Here is a 19,224-nt window from a genome sequence, read left to right as displayed (position 1 = left end):
GAAAATGGCAGCTTTGTCATTGATAAGCACCTAAATTGGAACGCAGTGGTTGTACAGTAACATGCTACACATGTCAGAGCTCAGGCTCTCCACTTCGCAGCTCACGCGACAAGATGCCCCCATCCCTCCCACTAATTGTGATTCTTTTGCACATTTGTTGAAGTCTCAGTGAGGGAAAATGCTGTAAATCGAGAAAAGTTTGTGCTCTGAAAGATGAGACTGAGTTATAATAAATGCAGTTTTGATGTCATTACAAGCAAACCACATACCCGTATGTCCAAAATGTGTACCTCACGTTTCCATATTTGAAAAATCGTGTAATTTACAGTATCAACGTTTATGATCGCCATGTTTGATCCACAGTTACAAAGATGATATGCGTTATATCCTGGGTCGCACTGAACAGAATGAGCTTATGTTAGTTGGATTGTGAAGGAAATTAGCTGCGGAATACGCACTTGAATGCACTCGTGTCTCCATTCACTAAAATTCCAATTGTTTGTCTGAAGTGTCTTTGAAAGCCTAACACTGTACGGTCGGATTTTCTAACATAGTTAGCCGTGTTGGCAAAAGAATAAGCTTATAATGGAACGTTTTTGGATTGTGTAAACAACAACAGTAATTGTGTGACGCTGGGGACTCAGGGCTGTCTTCAAAACAAAAATCTAGTGTGCTTGCTTATGTTCCTCAATGGCAAAGCTAGGAGAGCTTATAAAAGCACCTTATAGTTGACGGCTCTTTCCTTGAGTCATGAAAGTGTATTGAAAGGACTTGGGAACTGTGCATAGTTTGGAGAGGTGTGTGTGGCCACTGAGACACCAGTTAGACCTCTCACTCAAACCCTTGTAATAGCTTTTTCTTATTGTGCACCTAATCCAACATTTCAGTGAATAGTCTTATTATGTTACTGAATGTACAGTATCCAGAGTGTTTTCTGATTTCATTATTGACAAATGCTGCGAAATGTACAGTAAATATAAAATCAACAGTGTAATGTTTGGATTCAGTCTTCTTAGGGGAACTGGTTTCCTCACCTTTTGGTCTGATAATTTCCCTAAAATCTCAAGTGTTCTCTTTCAATTGCTGCCATGGTTATGCGTATGCTTTTTATAGTTCTTCTGGTTCAAACATTTCAAATTTGGCCCTATCCATATAGGCCAATTTCCACGAGTGTAAAGGGTTAACTACTATGCTCTCATGATGTATTACCATGCCAAATGTTCCCCTTCAGACAGTTCACTCGTAATAATTTCTCTACATAAGTTGATTAAAACCTCATGATTATATCCAATATAATTCAACATGATGATACTGTGTTTTAGAAAGGTGTATGCAGTCCTAATCACTGTTCTGGTTGGTTTGTGGGTGTGAAACTTGGTCTCTACTGAGATATGAAATCTCAGGCTGGCATGCCATGCAGTGCCATGCAGTGCAGTGTGGGTTGTTGTGTGGGCTGTTGCTCTACTAGCAACTGTTGCTGCCTCTACTGGGCTGTGTGCCATGTAGTCATGTAACCAACCAGCCGCTGCTGCTCCCAACGCACACATAAACACTCACATTCACACATACACACAAGTTGTTCCATGTCATTTCAGATTGATCTGAAACAGGTAAGATTGGCATTCCTAAAACATTATTTTGTTGAAATTTTATTTATAGGATTATATTCAATAAATATAGTACCCAACATCCGATTTTGACCAAACTTATTCCTACCAATGAGTAAAATATGAAAAATTGTCAAAAGCCACCAATGTACCCTCCACACCCAATGCCAATCCCACCCCGACAACCAGTATACAGTATCAGTTTTCAATGTTTGACAAGTAGTATGAAGCTGGCTTGGAGTATTGCTTCTCCATACTATGTATTGCATTGTATTCCCTGTGAATCTGGTGATGCCCCCCCCCCCACTAAGTTGCTAGCAATATTTACCATAAAGGAGTGTAAATGTACTAGGTTTTACCCACCAGATGCCACTGTTCCTGCTATAGCGCCACACTCTTATCCATTTTTTCTGGTCTATTTTGTTTATTGAATAGATCACAGCATTTCCTTTGAAACGTTGTGTAGAAAACCAATAGATTTGGCTCATGATGAAAATTAAGTGTGTTGTAGTATTTCGCGCTATTTATTATGATCTCAATTAGCCGCTGCACTCTTCCTGGGGTCCAAACAGGAAACAAAAAAAACATAAATAACATAATATACAAAACACTACAGTACTACATCATTTCCTGCTTCTGCCTCACTCTTCATAAACAAGAGATAGCTCCTGCCCGTGTAAGGCCACCCACCTGCGAAATACAAGAAATTATACAGTGCAAATTAAAATACAAAATATATAAAAATGTGTCTCTTCACAGTCCCCGTTGTGCCGTAATGTGTTTAAAAAAAACATTTCATCTTGTTTTTGTTTCTGGTTTTATTGCTAGCTTGAGTTACCTGGGGTGGCAGAGTTACATTTAGTCATGGCTCTATTTAATACTGTGTGCTTCCCAGCCTCTGTTCTTCCCCTGGGAACTGAGAAGAGACCTCTGGTTGCATGTCTTATGCTGTGCCGATGAGTGTCCGAATTGTGTACCAACTGCTTGAACAGACAGTTTGGTACCTTCAACACTTTGCACACTTCGTCCAGGATAAAGCGTTAGCACCAGCCTATTGCTAGTTACCCATTCTAAAACTGACTAGGAGCTCTATGTTATGGGTGTCATTTATATTACTGTCGTTGCCGACGCACACTGAGTGTACAAAACATTAAGAACACCTGCTCTTTCCATGACATACTGACCAGGTGAATGCAATGATCCCTTATTCATGTCACCTGTTACTAGGGTGACCACCTGTCTCTGATTGTGGACACTCCCTCATTTTGGCCATTTGTCCCACAGCCAAACAATCATGTACTGTATTTGATCAACAAATTCAAACACCACTCATTTAGAAAAAGAGTCAGACATTCCAATCTATCTCTTGGGGTCACGTTGCACTGATGAGAAGATGTATATCATAACGATGTGGCACTGGTGATATTCTGCTCAATGCAAGACGAGAGGTAGGCCAATTTCATAATCCTTTCCGGTTAAATTACAGCTAAACTTGGAGAGGACAGTTAGTCCGAACTACTTACAAAAAGCATGCTTCTGATGCGCTACCGAAGTAGGCCTAAATAAATAGCCGTATTAGACTGAAAGAACTAAGGTAATTTCGTCAAACTTGAGGCTCTCCATGCTCATTAGTTGCTCATTCAACATATTTGCTGCTACTTCACTCGATCCTGTTTTTAAGTCTCCCTTCGTAACTGTTTTAGACCAACCCAAAAAAATTTCCTTGGTCAAATATTCCCAGATTTTCATAAAACTGACACACGTGGTCTCGTTTCTGCATCACCAAATTTTGTACGAGGCAAAAGAATAGGCTAGGTGTGCTTCAATTAGCTCATTTGGTGCAGTGGGAGCAGGGGCGTACTGTTGCTGGCGTGCACCGGAGTGTCGCTCAGCCACTTCTCACAATGGTGCTTGTTTAGTGAAGTTGGATCAAAGCAGCTGAATCATTTTCTTAGAAGACCACATCATGATTCATTAGTATTCTACATAACAGTAACACGTATAGTAATGTCACTGTTACTTCGAAAACACCACCTAATTTCTCATTAGATTTTAGGATGGTTAACTGAAGTCACACCTTTTTCCCCCTGAGGCCAAAACTCAACCTTGCGTGCCACTAGGCAGAATGTGCTTGGATTGAAACAAAATACAGGAAGGCTAGGCTATAGTTTTAACACCTCCTGTTCTAATTTGTTCATGGAACAGTAATTCAAGCTCTAAATGCATATTCCTATGAAACTGATTGAGATCAAATGGCTGGCATGTAGATGCGGTTAGTTTGGACGTTTCACCGGTAAAACGTGATAAAGAATTATAAATCACGATTGACAGTGATGGTGGCTTTTTTTTGAAATTAGGAATGCCTAACTTGGTATTTGAGGGTATTAAACATAGAAAATATTATTGAGAAAATATGTGTGGGCATAGGCAGATGTTGCAAATGGAGGATGCATTTTATGCATATTCTATAATGAGATTCAATAGCCCCCCCCCCCCCCCCACACACACACACAAAACAAAAAAAGAAGTAATGTAGGCTACACTGCCCCATTAATGTCCCGCAAAATCATCATGTCCCACATTTGGGTGTTTTAAATGTGTTCACCCTATCCACTTCAATCAGTGTAGATGAAGGGGAGATGGGTTAAATAAGGATTTTTAATCCTTGAGACATGGATTGTGTATGTGTGACATTCAGAGGATGAATGGGCAAGACAAATGGCTTTGAACGGGGCCAGGCACACCGTTTTGAGTGTGTCAAGAACTGCAATTCTCCTGGGTTTTTCACGCTCAACAGTTTCCCATGTGTATCAAGAGTGCTCCACCACCCAATGGACATCCTGCCAACCTGGCAGTTACACAACTGGATGGGTTAGATACAGCTTGTGTGTACAGAAATCACATTGTACATTTACTCCATTATTAGTTATGAGAGTGAATTAAGGTGTGCTAGTATCTAACAAATGTGTTTTTTGGGGGGGTGCTATCCTTGTGGGGACCAGAAGGACAGTTAAAAATATATATATAATTTTGTGACTTTTCTGCCAGTTCCCACAAGGAAAAAGGCTATTTTAGGGTTTAGAGTTAGGGGTTTGGGCTTAAGGTTAGTTTAATGGTTAGAGGTTAAGGAAAATATAATGTTGAATGGGTTTCAATTGTCTGGTCCCACAAGGATAGGAAAAAAAATGTGTGCGTTCTCTCCCAGGTTGAAAGGGGACAAGGTGGTCCAGTGCGGAGACTATGATGGACTACTGGAGCTGGCCACTGTGTGTTCCATGTGCAACGACTCCTCACTGGACTACAATGAGGTCAGTGCTGACACGCACTATGTTTTTGTGAGTCATTAAGGCACTCTTCTGCAGCCTGACCCTCTCTGTTCCTGTCCTTTCACCCTGTTTTCCTCAGTGGTAAAAAGCCTTCGCTCTGAGCTGCTGTGGCACACACACACACTGAGCCGTAGACATGGCTGCACATCTGTTGCTGCCTTCTCCTAGGTTTGACTGATGTCATCATTAATGTTGAGTTGGACTAACCTCCGTGATACACAAGAGTGTGTGGTTGCTATGCAAAGCAGACTCCACTCTAAGAGAGGTTTTGTGCCAGTAAGACAGGCTTGCAAATTTCTTCATAGACTTAGTTATGTATACAAATTAGGTATTACATTATGCCGAATGCATGAATGATAACGAAGACACACACACACACATCCAAGCCTCCTACAGTAGCTGATCTAATTTTACTCACATGTGTGATTCTGTTTCTCTAGTTCTCTGATTGCTTTTCTCACCGCTGTCATCGCCACGGTGTCATGGTAACCATGCTGTGTGTAAATGAAGCGAAGGACACAGCAGTTTAATTACAAACTATTCAAACACAGAAGAAATTGTGATTGTTTCCCAAAAAGACTCGTTGTAGAACTGAATTAGCATGCCATTTTGTAAAAGTGTGTCTTTCCCAACTAGAGATAATGGATGGAGGAAGGGAGGGAGGGAGGGAGGGGACGATAAAGGTAGAGCAGCTGTGTGGACAGAGTGGTGTGAGATTAGTGGACCCTGATGGCGGTGGAGGGCAGTGGGGGTTTATTGACCATGTTGTGTTCAGTGGGGCAGACGGGTACAGTGTGGGCAGTGCTGTGTCCTATTAAAACACGGTGGGCTCCACCTACTCACGTCATAATAATATACAGTATAATAATAAAAGCTATTGCATACATTTTACATATGGTTGGTCCCGGGAATCAAACCGACTATCTTGACATTGCAAGCGCCCTGCTCTACCAACTGAGCTACAGAGGACATTACCTGTCAGGTCAGCCAGCTATGAAACCACACCACTCACTCACTATGACTCAAGTCATCTAATGAGAACTAGAGAAGGTTGATGTAAATGACTGAGAGAATGCACTGACTAATTGACGTGCACACCCACCTTGGTTAGTCAGACTTTTAGACGTCACATCAGTGCTTATCAGAGGTGGGACCAAGTCATTGTTTTACAAGTCACAAGTAAGTCCCAAGTCAAGACAGGCAAGTCTCAAGTCCGAAACTTCGAGTCCTAAACAAGTCATAATGTGCTCTTCACCAAATGTAATACCATTTCATATTTTGAACAAGAGTAAGAGTTAGTATATTACATTTACGCAAATCATCTATATATTTATTACTTTCCAAATAAACGTTATATTTCCATGGAAGACCCCCCCCAATAGTGATCAACTATCGAGGATCACTGTGGGGTGCATTCGGGCGATGTAGCTGTCGGCTATATTAGCCACGTCTTACCGTTTTTTGTGCAGCTTTAAATGTCAAATAAAGTTGGAAATTGTTGCGCCTCCGTCTAATTTTCTTCCTGCATGTTTTGCAAGTTGCAATCCGTTTTTTGTTGATACAGCGTCATCTTTATATCCGAAAATAATAATTGTGGGTATCATCTTTCCAAGGGCTCCATCTGAATTCACCCGCCAACGTTCCTATGCACTGCCACGCACAACTTGATTGTCCGCTGTCCGATTCAAACTGTAATCCGTTAAATGAAGAGTTGATGCGCTGCACACTTAAAAAAATATATAAATAGCATCATTTTTTAAATATTTGGGCTTGGGGAGGGTATCAAGTCAGGTCGAGTCACGAGTCATTGGTGTTAAAGTCGAGTTGCAAGTCATCATATTTGTGACTCGAGTCTGACTCGAGTCCACACCTCTGGTGCTTATTAAGAAAATCCTTCCAACGTGACATTAAAAACTATCTTATGTTTCACCAAGCCTTGACTGAACAACAACAAGGATTCTATAGAGCGGGCTGGCTTCTCTGTTTTTCAGCAGGACAGAGCAGCTACGTCTGGTAAGACAAGGGGTGGGGGTGTGTGTCTATTTGTCAATAACTGCTGGTACGCAATGTCTAATATTAAAGAAGTGTCGAGGTATTCCTCGCCTGAGGTAGAATACCTCATGATAAGCTGTAGATCACACTATCTACCAGGAGTTCACATCTATATTATTCATAGCCTTCTATTTACCACCACAAAAAGATGCTGGGACTAAGACCGCACTCAACAAGCTGTATAAGGCCATAAGCAAACAAGAAAATGCTAATCCAGAAGCGGCGCTCCTAGTGGCCGGGGACTTTAATGCAGGCAAACTTAAATCTGTTTTACCTAATTTCTACCAGCATTGTCACATGTGCAACCAGAGGGAAAAAAACTCTAGACCACCTTTACTCCACACTTAGAGATGCATACAAAGCTCACCCTCCATTTGGCAAATCTGACCATAATTCTATCCTCCTGATTCCTGCTTACAAGCAAAAACTAAAGCAGGAAGTACCAGTGAGTCGCTCAATGCAGAAGTGGTCAGATGACACGGATGCTACGCTACAGGACTGTTTTGCTAGCACAGACTGGAATATGTTCCGAGATTCATCCAGTGGCATTGAGGAGAATACCACCTCAGTCACCAGCTTCCTCAAAGTGTATCGACGACATCATCCCCACAGTGACATTACATACATTTCCCAACCAGAAGCCATGTATTATTAGCCGACGTGAGCAAGACCTTTTACACAGGTCAACATTCACAAAGCCGCGGGGCCAGACGGATTACCAGGATGTGTACTCAAAGCATGCGCGGACCAACTGGCAAGTGTCTTCACTGACATTTTCAACTTCTCCCTGGCCGAGTCTCTAATACCTACATGTTTCAAACAGACCACCATAGTCCCTGTGCCCAAGATAGTGAAGGTAATCAGCCTAAATGATTACCGCCCCGTAGCACTCATGTCGGTAGCCATGAAGTGCTTTGAAATGCTGGTCATGGCTCACATCAACTACCATCATGCCAGAAGCCCTAGACCAACTCCAATACGCATACCGCCCCAACAGATCCACAGATAACGCAATCTCAATCACACTCCACACTGCCCTTTCCCACCTGGACAAAAGGAACACCTATGTGAGAATGCTGTTCATTGACTACAGCTGAGCGTTCAACACCATAGTGCCCACAAAGCTCATCACTAAGCTAAGGACCCTGGGACTAAACACCTTCCTCTGAAACTGGATCCTGGACTTCCTGAAGGGCTGCACCCAGGTGGTAAGGGTAGGCAACAACACATCTGCCACGCTGATCCTCAACACTGGCCCCTCAGGGGTGCGTTCTTAGTCCCCTCCTGTACTCCATGTTCACCCACGACTGCGTGGCCAAGCACGACTCCAACACCAAGTTTGCTGACGACACAATAGTGATAGGCCTGATCACCGACAACGTTGAGACAGCCTATAGGAAGGAGGTCAGAGACCTGGCAGTGTGGTGCCAGGACAACAATGTGAGCAAGACAAAGGAGATGATTGTGGACTATAGGAAAAGGAGGGACGTACAGGCCCCCATTAACATCGACGGGACTGAAGTGGAGCGGGTCGAGAGCTTCAAGTTCCTTAGTGTCCACATCACCAACAAGCTATCATGGTCCAAAAACATCAAAACAACACCTTTTCCCCCTCAGGAGACTGAAAAGATTTGATATGGGTCCCCATATTCTCAAAACGTTCTACAGCTGCACCATCGAGGGCATCCTGACCGGTTGCATTACCGCTTGGTATGGCAACTGCTCAGCATCTGACCGGAAGGCGCTACAGAGAGTAGTGCGTACGGCCCAGTACATCACTGGGGCCTAGCTTCCTGACATCCAGGAGTGTCAGAGGAAGGCCCAAAGAATTGCCAGACTCCAGTTCCCCTAGTCATAGACTTCTCTCTGCTGCTGCATGGCAAGCGGTACCGGAGCGCCAAGTATAGGACCATAAAGCTCCTTAACAGCTTCTACCCTCAAGCCATAATAAGACTGCTGAACAACTAAACTAATCAAATGGCGACCCGGACTATTTTACGAACCCCCCTTTTTTGTTTTTACACTGCTGCTACTCGCTGTTTATTGTCTATGCATAGTCACTTTACAAATTACCTCAATTAACCTGTACTCCCATACATTGACTCGGTACCGGTACCCCCTGTACATAGCACCGTTATTGTTATGTACATTTCTTGTGTTACTTTGTGATTGATTAGATTTTTTAAAACTTTTGTTTATTTACTAAATCTTTTATTAACTCTTTCTTGAAGCATTTCACTGTAAGTTCTACACGTTGTATTCGGTACAAGTGGCTGTGTCCGAAATCTGTCTTGCCTAGATGTCTTACATACTTTGTACTAATTGTACCACATACAGTATACTATTTAGAATGCACAGAGTAGTCACACCTAATGCAATAAGCAACACATATCAACATACTAGACTCATCCATACTGAGAATGTGTCATTTAATGCACAATTGCGTTGATTCCAGCCATTCATTCATTTTTGTATGGCGCATCACCTTGTGATTTTATCAGCTGTTGTCAGACACACATGGGTCTCAAAGGGGATTCTCCTCCTTAATAGGGTGCAGCGAATTCTACTAGATGGAAAAGCCCAAATTAGTTTATCCTGGCATTTAAAGCATTCTCTATTTTCGCATACCCGAAATGCCTACAATTTAGAACGCAAATGAGGATATTCGAACACGGACAGTGTCTCCGTGCTTTTGACTAACCAATCCTCTCCCCTCTCCTAGGCCAAAGGAGTGTATGAGAAGGTGGGTGAGGCGACAGAGACTGCCCTCACTACCCTGGTGGAGAAGATGAACGTGTTCAAGACTGACATGTCAGGCCTCAGCAAGGTGGAGCGCGCCGGAGCGTGCAATGCAGTAAGCAGCTAGGGAAAACACTGGGGGTAGTGGGGGAGGGATTGTGGATGGAATGTATACAGCACTTCTATCCATGCATGTCGTGTGTATTAGGCATACTGCATACTGCTCGCATATTCATATACAGTGCATTATTTAATTCTGTATCTAACATATTGTCATGAACACAGTGATTTAAACAACTGAACTTAGACAACAAGTTTAAACAAAGTATGGTAATGGGAGCAGGTACCTATTGGCTTTCAACACATGGGACAATTATCTCCACTAAGATCACCTCAGCCTCTAGTTTAGCACTTAAATGGGTTTCTCGCATAAAATTGATTATTTAATGAAAACCAATGATTGCTCCATCAGTAGTCCAAATTGCATTGGTAACTGGCTGGCCTGCACTAAGAGTGTCAGTAATCCCTAAGAGAGAATGTGGATAAGAGCGTCTGCTAAATGACTTAAATGTAAATGTAATGTGTGAGAATACAGATTCTCAGGTAGTACTTTATAATAACTCCAAGTAAAAAAGCATTTATAATGGCTAAGTAAATAGCATGTTCATAAATTAATAATTACTCCCACATTTGTAAATTTAGTAACCTAGTTATTCACACATTTATCAATCACATTTAACGTATTGCATAATGATTCATAAAATCATTCATAAGATGTTTAATATAGGTTATTTTAAACCATTTACTAATCATTAGTTAAGTATTTTTGCGTGGCCTCTTCTAAAGTGTGGGATATTTATACTTTATTTATACTTCATAAATGTTTTGAGTGAACAGTGTAATTTCTCACAAAAAGATGGACATGCCATTAGTAGACATTCCAGCAGTACCTGATGCTCCTTAAGGTCTCAAAATGGCTCCTGGAACATATCAATGGTTAAACAATAAGCACACAATACAGAGGATGTTTATGAAAATATTGTGAACACAAGCATTTCTTGGCAGGGAATTTCCTACAAAAACCAGTGTGGATTGCAGTCACTCCTTAGGACAGTCTAATTAAGCAATAAGGCACAAGGGGGTGTGGTATGGGCTGTTCTTATACACACCACAACTGAGTGCCTGGACACAGCACTTACCGTGGTATATTGGCCATATACCACAAACCGCTGAGGTGCCTTATTGCTATTATAAACTGGTTACAAACGTAATTCGAACAGTAAAAATTAATGTTTTGTTATACACCACGGCATTCAGCCAATCAGCATTCAGGGCTCAAACCACGCAGTTTATAATCTCGGTCAACCCATAACTAAAAGGGTGCGTGATTTAAATTCAGCTGTGTGATTAAGACAGGCTTGCAAATTTCTTCTTAGACTTAGCTATGTATACAAACTAGGTGTTACATTATGCCGAATGCATAAATGATAACAAAGATGTGCACGCACACAGAAATTAGTGGTCACTTAAAACATTTATAAAGTATAAATAGCCCGCACTTGAGACGATGCAAAAAGTCTTAACTAATGATTAGTAAATTGTATTAAACGTCTTATGAATTATTAATAAATGATGAATAAATGACCTAATCCCATTATAAATTCTTTATGTGGAGTTATTGTGAAGTGCTACCGACTGACCTAACTGCCCTGTGCGAATGATGCCTTTCCTCGTCTGACTCTGTCAACAAGTGGTGTGTCTTCTCTTCTCTCTGTCTTTGTGAATGACCTGTGACACTGTGACAGGTAGGCGTGAGAGAGAGTCTAACTCCCTGTGCTCTTGTCAATGACCAGCGGTTCCAAGTTTTTCCACTGAACCCCAGATAAAGTTCAATTTTTAAAATTCCCAACAGTCCCACGACAAGAAACAACTCTGTCACTGACACAAGCCGTCCTCGGAGGCTAGAGATGATAATATTTAGACAAGCCAGAGAGTTTATGAAGAGGTTAGCTAAACTTTCCAGCCCTCTGTTAGGGCTTTGAACAGAAAATAAATAGGATGTCGTTTCCTACTAATGCACCAGTTGTCGGTGAAGTGTGTAAGACGATGTTTAGCTTCCTCCTCTGCCGTCACTAGACCGACTCGACTCACGTTCCTCGTCTTTTGTTTTACGACGGGAGGAAGAGAGGGATTTTGGCTTAATATGGGCTCAGTGTCTCAGTGGCTTAATGATGGGAAGAGGGGTCTTTTGGCTCAGTGGCTCTCTGTCTGTGAGGACATCTGTGAAGTGTCTATGGAGGCCACTGGCATCATGTCTCCACGTCAGAGATGTCTGAGCTGGGAGGGAGAGGGGGGCGAGAGCTCATGGGGACTGGAACGAGGGTGACGCCTAGTGGTACTTCATAACTAGACACTAGGAAATGGAAAGCGAGGGAAATGGGTCTCTCAGTATCCACAAATGACAATGCAAACCTAACCAACCATTTCTGTTTTATTTACAGCTTGAACAGTATGATGCATGTTAGTCAGGCATTTTGCTGATTTGTAAGGATGTGAAAGCAAGGCTGTATACGATCTATGTTAACCTTGCACTTCATTACAAGCTTATGCCTTAAGGCCAAGTTGAGTTGCACCCACTAAATGGTCTGTGTCCCTTGTAAAATCAACATGTACCACCTGTTTGGCACTAGAACTTACATAGACAGAGGGTCCTGTCTGGCCCAGATTGATCCTGGCACTTCATATACGGACTTGCTCAGTTGTCTGGTGCCTTTGGCTGACTCTGAGCCCAAACAGGATGTTAGAGTACCATCCATCCGGTGTCAAAAACGCAGCCAAACCTCCCAGTCAGTCACCCATCTGGGCCCAGATCCACAAATCAGGAGTGCTGATCTAAATAAAGGTTAAATACAAAAATCTAGGATCTGTCCATATAATCTTATTCATTACGATCTAAAAGGCTAAACTGATCATAGATCAGCGGGTCTACTCTGAAAGGCTTTGTGGATACGGGCCATAGTCTGATAAAGCCCCTTCCATCACAAACACAACACAGCCTCCCAGTCCCAGAGTAGATGGGATGCTGGAGTGTCTCATCCATCATGTCAGCATCACAGCCAAAGAGAAGCCTCCCAGTCTCAGTCCCACACCTGGCCCATTTAGAACCCCCTCCATCAAAACAACAACACAGCCAAGGCAGAGTCGAGCCTCCCAGTCCCCCACCTGGTACTGAGAGGATGACAGCTGCCCACTAACACGCCTGTCTGGAATAAACACCCTGTCTCTCTCATTCTCTTTCTATCCCTTTCTCTCTTTTGCTCTTCTTTTCTTCTCTCTCTCTCTCACCAGGTGATCAGGCAGCTGATGAAGAAAGAGTTTACTCTGGAGTTCTCTCGCGACCGCAAGTCCATGTCTGTGTACTGTACCCCCACTAGCAAACCAGGCTCTGGGAGCAAGATGTTCATCAAGGTACACACACAAACCCCTCAGTCAACAGATCTCTCACATGCTTTAATAATACATTTTCAGACTCGATGCATTTTCTCTGAGCTTGGTTGTCCCATGTTGTTTTGCTGTCATTTTTTACCTTGTGTGTCCTTTTGACCCCTGTACCCACCTCTCCCTACACACACACACACACACACACACACCCAACCTCTCCAATCCCACAGGGTGCCCCAGAGAGTGTGATGGAGCGTTGCCAGTACCTGCGTGTTGGCACAGGGAAGGTGGCGCTGACCATGCCCCTGAGAGAGCAGCTGACCTCCCTGATCAGGGACTGGGGCACCGGCAGGGACACACTGAGATGCCTGGGCATGGCCACACGGGATTTACCACCAAAACGGGAAGACATGGATCTGGAGAACGCCACTAAGTTCGCTGAGTATGAGGTACAAGAGAGAGATGGAAAACCTTAGTGTTTGTAGGTTTCTGTGTGCTATGTCATAGACAGGGCATGGATAGACCTGGGCAGGGAGAGTTATTTGTTTTGTTTTTATAGACATGTCCTATGTAAGGAGAGATCATCCACCTTAAATACAATGTTAATGATCATAATTTGTATGTGGTGAGCTCCCCCTACTCTGACACCCTTTAGCTTGAGTTACATCCAGGTTGTATGCTGATGCCTGACTGGGTGATGCTCATTCATCTATCTGGTGCTCACATTCTACTGTCTTCATTCTTCGACATTTCCTCATCCTCTTCCTCTACCTGCCTCCTACCCCTCTTCTCTCTTTTCTCCACATCCTCTCCTCGCTCTCTCCAGACGGGCCTAACGTTCGTTGGCTGCGTGGGCATGCTGGACCCGCCCAGGAAGGAGGTGATTGGCGCCATCCAGCTCTGCGCCGAGGCGGGCATCCGTGTCATCATGATCACCGGGGACAACAAGGGCACGGCTGTGGCCATCTGCCGACGCATTGGTATCTTCGGCGAGGATGAGGATGTGGTGGGCAAGGCCTACACCGGCAGGGAGTTTGATGACCTACCCATAGAGTCCCAGAGAGACGCTGTAAAGCGGGCACGGTGCTTCGCCCGTGTGGAGCCAGCCCACAAGTCTAAGATCGTGGGCTACCTGCAGTCGTTTGATGAGATCACTGCCATGGTGAGGAGAGGGTTAATGCACAGCTCCACCCATTTGTCTCATTCAACTGCCTGGGAGCTCAGTGCCTCATTTCAGTATAATTTTGACTAGATCTTGATTGATGTTGACCTTATTTAATTTGTGTGCAAATAAATCAATGAATGCATAGATCAAATGTTAGATCTAAATCTTTGAATAATTCACTTATGGGCCAATCTATTCTGACTTGGCTTGACAATGAAGAGTTCTGCGAACTATCAAGTTTTCCCATCGCATGTCTGTATAACACCCTATTAAATAATGAAATGCTCTTGCTTTCCTCCACAGACTGGTGATGGGGTGAACGATGCGCCAGCCCTGAAGAAGGCAGAGATTGGCATTGCCATGGGCTCGGGCACGGCTGTGGCTAAGTCAGCCTCTGAGATGGTTCTGTCTGATGATAACTTCTCTACCATCGTGGCGGCTGTGGAGGAGGGCAGGGCTATCTACAACAACATGAAACAGTTCATACGATACCTCATCTCCTCAAACGTCGGCGAGGTCGTCTGGTAAGCAGAGATGCATGCACTGCACACAAAATCACACATTTTCCTATGTCAAGAATGCTGACTGTCGTTAGTTTTCGTTGTATTTCTGATGTGTGTTTACTCTCTCTGTCTGAAGCATCTTCCTGACGGCCATCTTGGGTCTGCCTGAGGCTCTGATTCCGGTACAGTTGCTGTGGGTCAACTTGGTGACAGATGGTCTCCCTGCGACTGCCCTGGGTTTCAACCCCCCAGACCTGGACATCATGGACAAGCCACCCCGTAACCCCAAGGAGCCCCTCATCTCTGGATGGCTGTTCTTCAGATATCTGGCCATCGGAGGTGAGACACTGTCTGGTTTACTGGACACTGGTTATAATACAACAAGAGTTGCTCATTCATTCTTTTTATCTCTCATGTAATCTCGCAAGTCATAATCAAAGTGTCATGCTAGCTAGTTGGAGACTACCCTAATGTGACTTTCATTCCTAACATGGGGGGTTAAAACGTGATCGACCTGGCTCTCACTGTTGCTTGGATTCTGACTTCCTGCCTGACTGTCTGTCTGTGTGTTCCTGCAGGGTATGTTGGTCTGGGCACGGTGGGTGCTGCCACCTGGTGGTACCTGTTTGATGAAGAAGGCCCTAATGTGACCTTCTACCAGCTGGTGAGTGGAGACAAACACACCATTACAATGACTTCATTAGGGTCCTATTCATTAGCCACCGGGTGCAAGGAAACAGACTGAAACAAGGAGGGACTGCTTGAACATGTCCAGCTAATTAAAAACTATTTTTGCTACAGTGTGTCCTAATAAATAGGACCAAGGTCAACCCCTTTTCTCTGCTACCTCTAGAAATGGATATTCTTCTCAGGAAAACAGTAACTTTTCAATCACCTCTTGTTTATATGTGTTTTCAATAGCATCCATTCCCAGAGGATGGTGCTTTCTCTTAGTACAGTTCCGGGCTATATTTGGTTGTTCTTATGGTTAACCCCCGTTACCCCATCAGCTATTTGCCATGACGACAATCTCTGGGATCATACAAAGAGACAGAAATAGAATTCAGAGAAAATAGAGTTCACTGGTGGAGAATAAGACGCATGTGGTCTGAGGGAAATAGGAATGTTAGAGAGAGGGAACAGAGGGAGGGAGGGAAGAGTGAACTGAGTCCAAGGGTCCCCAGAAGGAAAAATGTCAGAGAAGGAAAGGGGGAACAGAGGAGGAGCTGAGTCGAGGGTTTCCTGCAGCTGCTGCGGTGTCAGATCAAATCTGGGACCCAACACAGCAGGTCGCAAGGTTAGGTCACTTCCTGTGGGCACGCGCGCACAGTGCTTCGAGTGTTCTGGTTGTTGACTTGCATGAAGTCAGTCTTGTTCATCTAATGCCGTGTAAGAAACTTTGGAGTAGTACTCCAATGTGCAATGACTGTATCTAGATGGAATTGAAGAGAATTAAGTTGAATAGTGCAACACAAACCCCATTCCACTGTGCTATCTTGTCTGTGTTGTGAAGCCTACCTCACCGCTCTCCTCTACCTCTCCACAGAGACACTTAAATCAGTGTATGCAGGTCAACCCCATGTTGGTTATATGCTGTGAAGCCTGCTTACCTTCTGTCCTCTCTTCACAGAGACACTTTATGCAGTGCTCGGAAGACAACGCCATGTTCCAGGGCATCAACTGTGAGGTGTTTGAGTCCCGCTACCCTACCACCATGGCCCTCTCTGTGCTGGTCACCATAGAGATGTTCAACTCCCTCAACAGGTCAGTCAGCAGCATGTTGTACTTGGAGGGCAACATAACTATATGATTATACATGAATATCTGTTGGTCCATATCTGATGGTCCTCTGTAGCACAGTTGATAGAGCATGGCACTTGCAGCACCAGGATAGTTGGTTCAATTCCCAGGACTACACGTACGTTAAATGTATGTACGCATGACAGTAAGTCTCTTTGGATAAAAGCATCTGCTAAATGGTGTGTGTATATACACATACACAATAAATATATACACATACACAATAAATATATACACACAGAATATATATATATATATTGTGTGTGTGTATATATATATATATACAGTGGGGCAAAAAAGTATTTAGTCAGCCACATATTGTGCAAGTTCTCCCACTTAAAAAGACGAGAGAGGCCTGTAATTTTCATCATAGGTACACTTCAACTATGACAGACAAAATGAGAGAAAAAAAATCCAGAAAATCACATTGTAGGATTTGTTATGAATTTATTTGCAAATTATGGTGGAAAATAAGTATTTGGTCAATAACAAAAGTTTATCTCAATACTTTGTTATATACCCTTTGTTGGCAATGACAGAGGTCAAACGTTTTCTGTAAGTCTTCACAAGGTTTTCACACACTGTTGCTGGTATTTTGGCCCATTCCTCCATGCAGATCTCCTCTAGAGCAGTGATGTTTTGGGGCTGTTGCTGGGCAACACGGACTTTCAACTCCCTCCAAAGATTTTCTATGGGGTTGAGATCTGGAGACTGGCTAGGCCACTCCAGGACCTTGAAATGCTTCTTACAAAGCCACTCCTTCGTTGCCCGGGCGGTGTGTTTGGGATCATTGTCATGCTGAAAGACCCAGCCACGTTTCATCTTCAATGCCCTTGCTGATGGAAGGAGGTTTTCACTCAAAATCTCACGATACATGGCCCCATTCATTCTTTCCTTTACACGGATCAGTCGTCCTGGTCCCTTTGCAGAAAAACAGCCCCAAAGCATGATGTTTCCACCCCCATGCTTCACAGTAGGTATGGTGTTCTTTGGATGCAACTCAGTATTATTTGTCCTCCAAACACGACGAGTTGAGTTTTTACCAAAAAGTTCTATTTTGGTTTCATCTGACCATATGACATTCTCCCAATCTTCTTCTGGATCATCCAAATGCTCTCTAGCAAACTTCAGACGGGCCTGGACATGTACTGGCTTAAGCAGGGGGACACGTCTGGCACTGCAGGATTTGAGTCCCTGGCGGCGTAGTGTGTTACTGATGGTAGGCTTGGTTACTTTGGTCCCAGCTCTCTGCAGGTCATTCACTAGGTCCCCCCGTGTGGTTCTGGGATTTTTGCTCACCGTTCTTGTGATCATTTTGACCCCACGGGGTGAGATCTTGCGTGGAGCCCCAGATCGAGGGAGATTATCAGTATGTCTTCCATTTCCTAATAATTGCTCCCACAGTTGATTTCTTCAAACCAAGCTGCTTACCTATTGCAGATTCAGTCTTCCCAGCCTGGTGCAGGTCTACAATTTTGTTTCTGGTGTCCTTTGACAGCTCTTTGGTCTTGGCCATAGTGGAGTTTGGAGTGTGACTGTTTGAGGTTGTGGACAGGTGTCTTTTATACTGATAACAAGTTCAAACAGGTGCCATTAATACAGGTAACGAGTGGAGGATAGAGGAGCATCTTAAAGAAGAAGTTACAGGTCTGTGAGAGCCAGAAATCTTGCTTGTTTGTAGGTGACCAAATACTTATTTCCCACCATAATTTGCAAATAAATTCATAAAAAATCCTACAATGTGATTTTCTGGATTTTTTTGTCTCATTTTGTCTGTCATAGTTGAAGTGTACCTATGATGAAAATTACAGGCCTCTCTCATCTTTTTAAGTGGGAGAACTTGCACAATTGGTGGCTGACTAAATACTTTTTTGCCCCACTGTATGTATATATATATATATTTCTACTGTATATTATTATATAAGTATTCTAAGCTGCAGGAGGGTCTACTCCTAAAATGTTGGGCAGATTTTCTTAATTTTAGAATCAAAAGAAGTGTATCGTCCTCTTACATATACAGTACTAGTCAAGTTTGGACACACTTGCTAATTCAAGGGTTTTTCTTTATTTTTACTATTTTCTACATTGTAGAGTAATAGTGAAGACATCAAAACTATGAAATAACACATATGGAATCATGTAGTAACCAAAAAAGTGTTAAACAAATCAAAATATATTTTATATTTGAGATTCTTCAAAGTACTCACCCTTTGCCTTGATGACAGCTTTGCACACTTGTGGCATTCTCTCAACCAGCTTCATGAGTTAGTCACCTGGAATGCATTTCAATTAAAAGGTGTGCCTTGTTAAAAGTAAATTTGTGGAATTGCTTTCCTTCTTAATGCATTGGAGCCAATCAGTTGTGTTAGGACAAGGTAAGGGTGGTATACAAAAGATAGCCCTATTTGGTAAAAGAGCAAATCCATATTATGGCAAGAACAGCTCAAATAAGCAAAGAGAAATGATAGTCCATCATTACTTTAAGACATGAATGTCAGTAAATCCAGAAAATGTCACGTTTTGTTACGTTACAGCCTTATTCTAAAATGTATTTTAAAAAATCCCCCTCATCAATCTATACACCATACCCC

General features: G+C 43.1%; 1 protein-coding gene across 2 annotated transcripts in view; it reads left to right on the top strand.

The window, feature by feature from the left end:
- LOC139582974 (sarcoplasmic/endoplasmic reticulum calcium ATPase 1-like) overlaps positions 1–19,224 on the top strand; it is an 83,205-nt gene that overhangs the window by 56,361 nt on the left and 7,620 nt on the right. For both annotated transcript variants that reach the window (XM_071413509.1, XM_071413520.1), the window contains exons 12-20: positions 4,813–4,915; positions 9,708–9,839; positions 13,073–13,192; positions 13,396–13,614; positions 13,992–14,327; positions 14,634–14,854; positions 14,970–15,172; positions 15,412–15,497; positions 16,464–16,597. In XM_071413509.1, coding sequence (XP_071269610.1) covers positions 4,813–4,915; positions 9,708–9,839; positions 13,073–13,192; positions 13,396–13,614; positions 13,992–14,327; positions 14,634–14,854; positions 14,970–15,172; positions 15,412–15,497; positions 16,464–16,597 — 1,554 coding nt within the window. The remainder of the gene's footprint in view (positions 1–4,812; positions 4,916–9,707; positions 9,840–13,072; positions 13,193–13,395; positions 13,615–13,991; positions 14,328–14,633; positions 14,855–14,969; positions 15,173–15,411; positions 15,498–16,463; positions 16,598–19,224) is intronic.

This window comes from Salvelinus alpinus, chromosome 1 (assembly GCF_045679555.1).
Source record: "Salvelinus alpinus chromosome 1, SLU_Salpinus.1, whole genome shotgun sequence".
Taxonomy (NCBI): Eukaryota; Metazoa; Chordata; class Actinopteri; order Salmoniformes; family Salmonidae; genus Salvelinus; species Salvelinus alpinus.
This window is presented reverse-complemented; position numbering and strand designations above follow the sequence as displayed.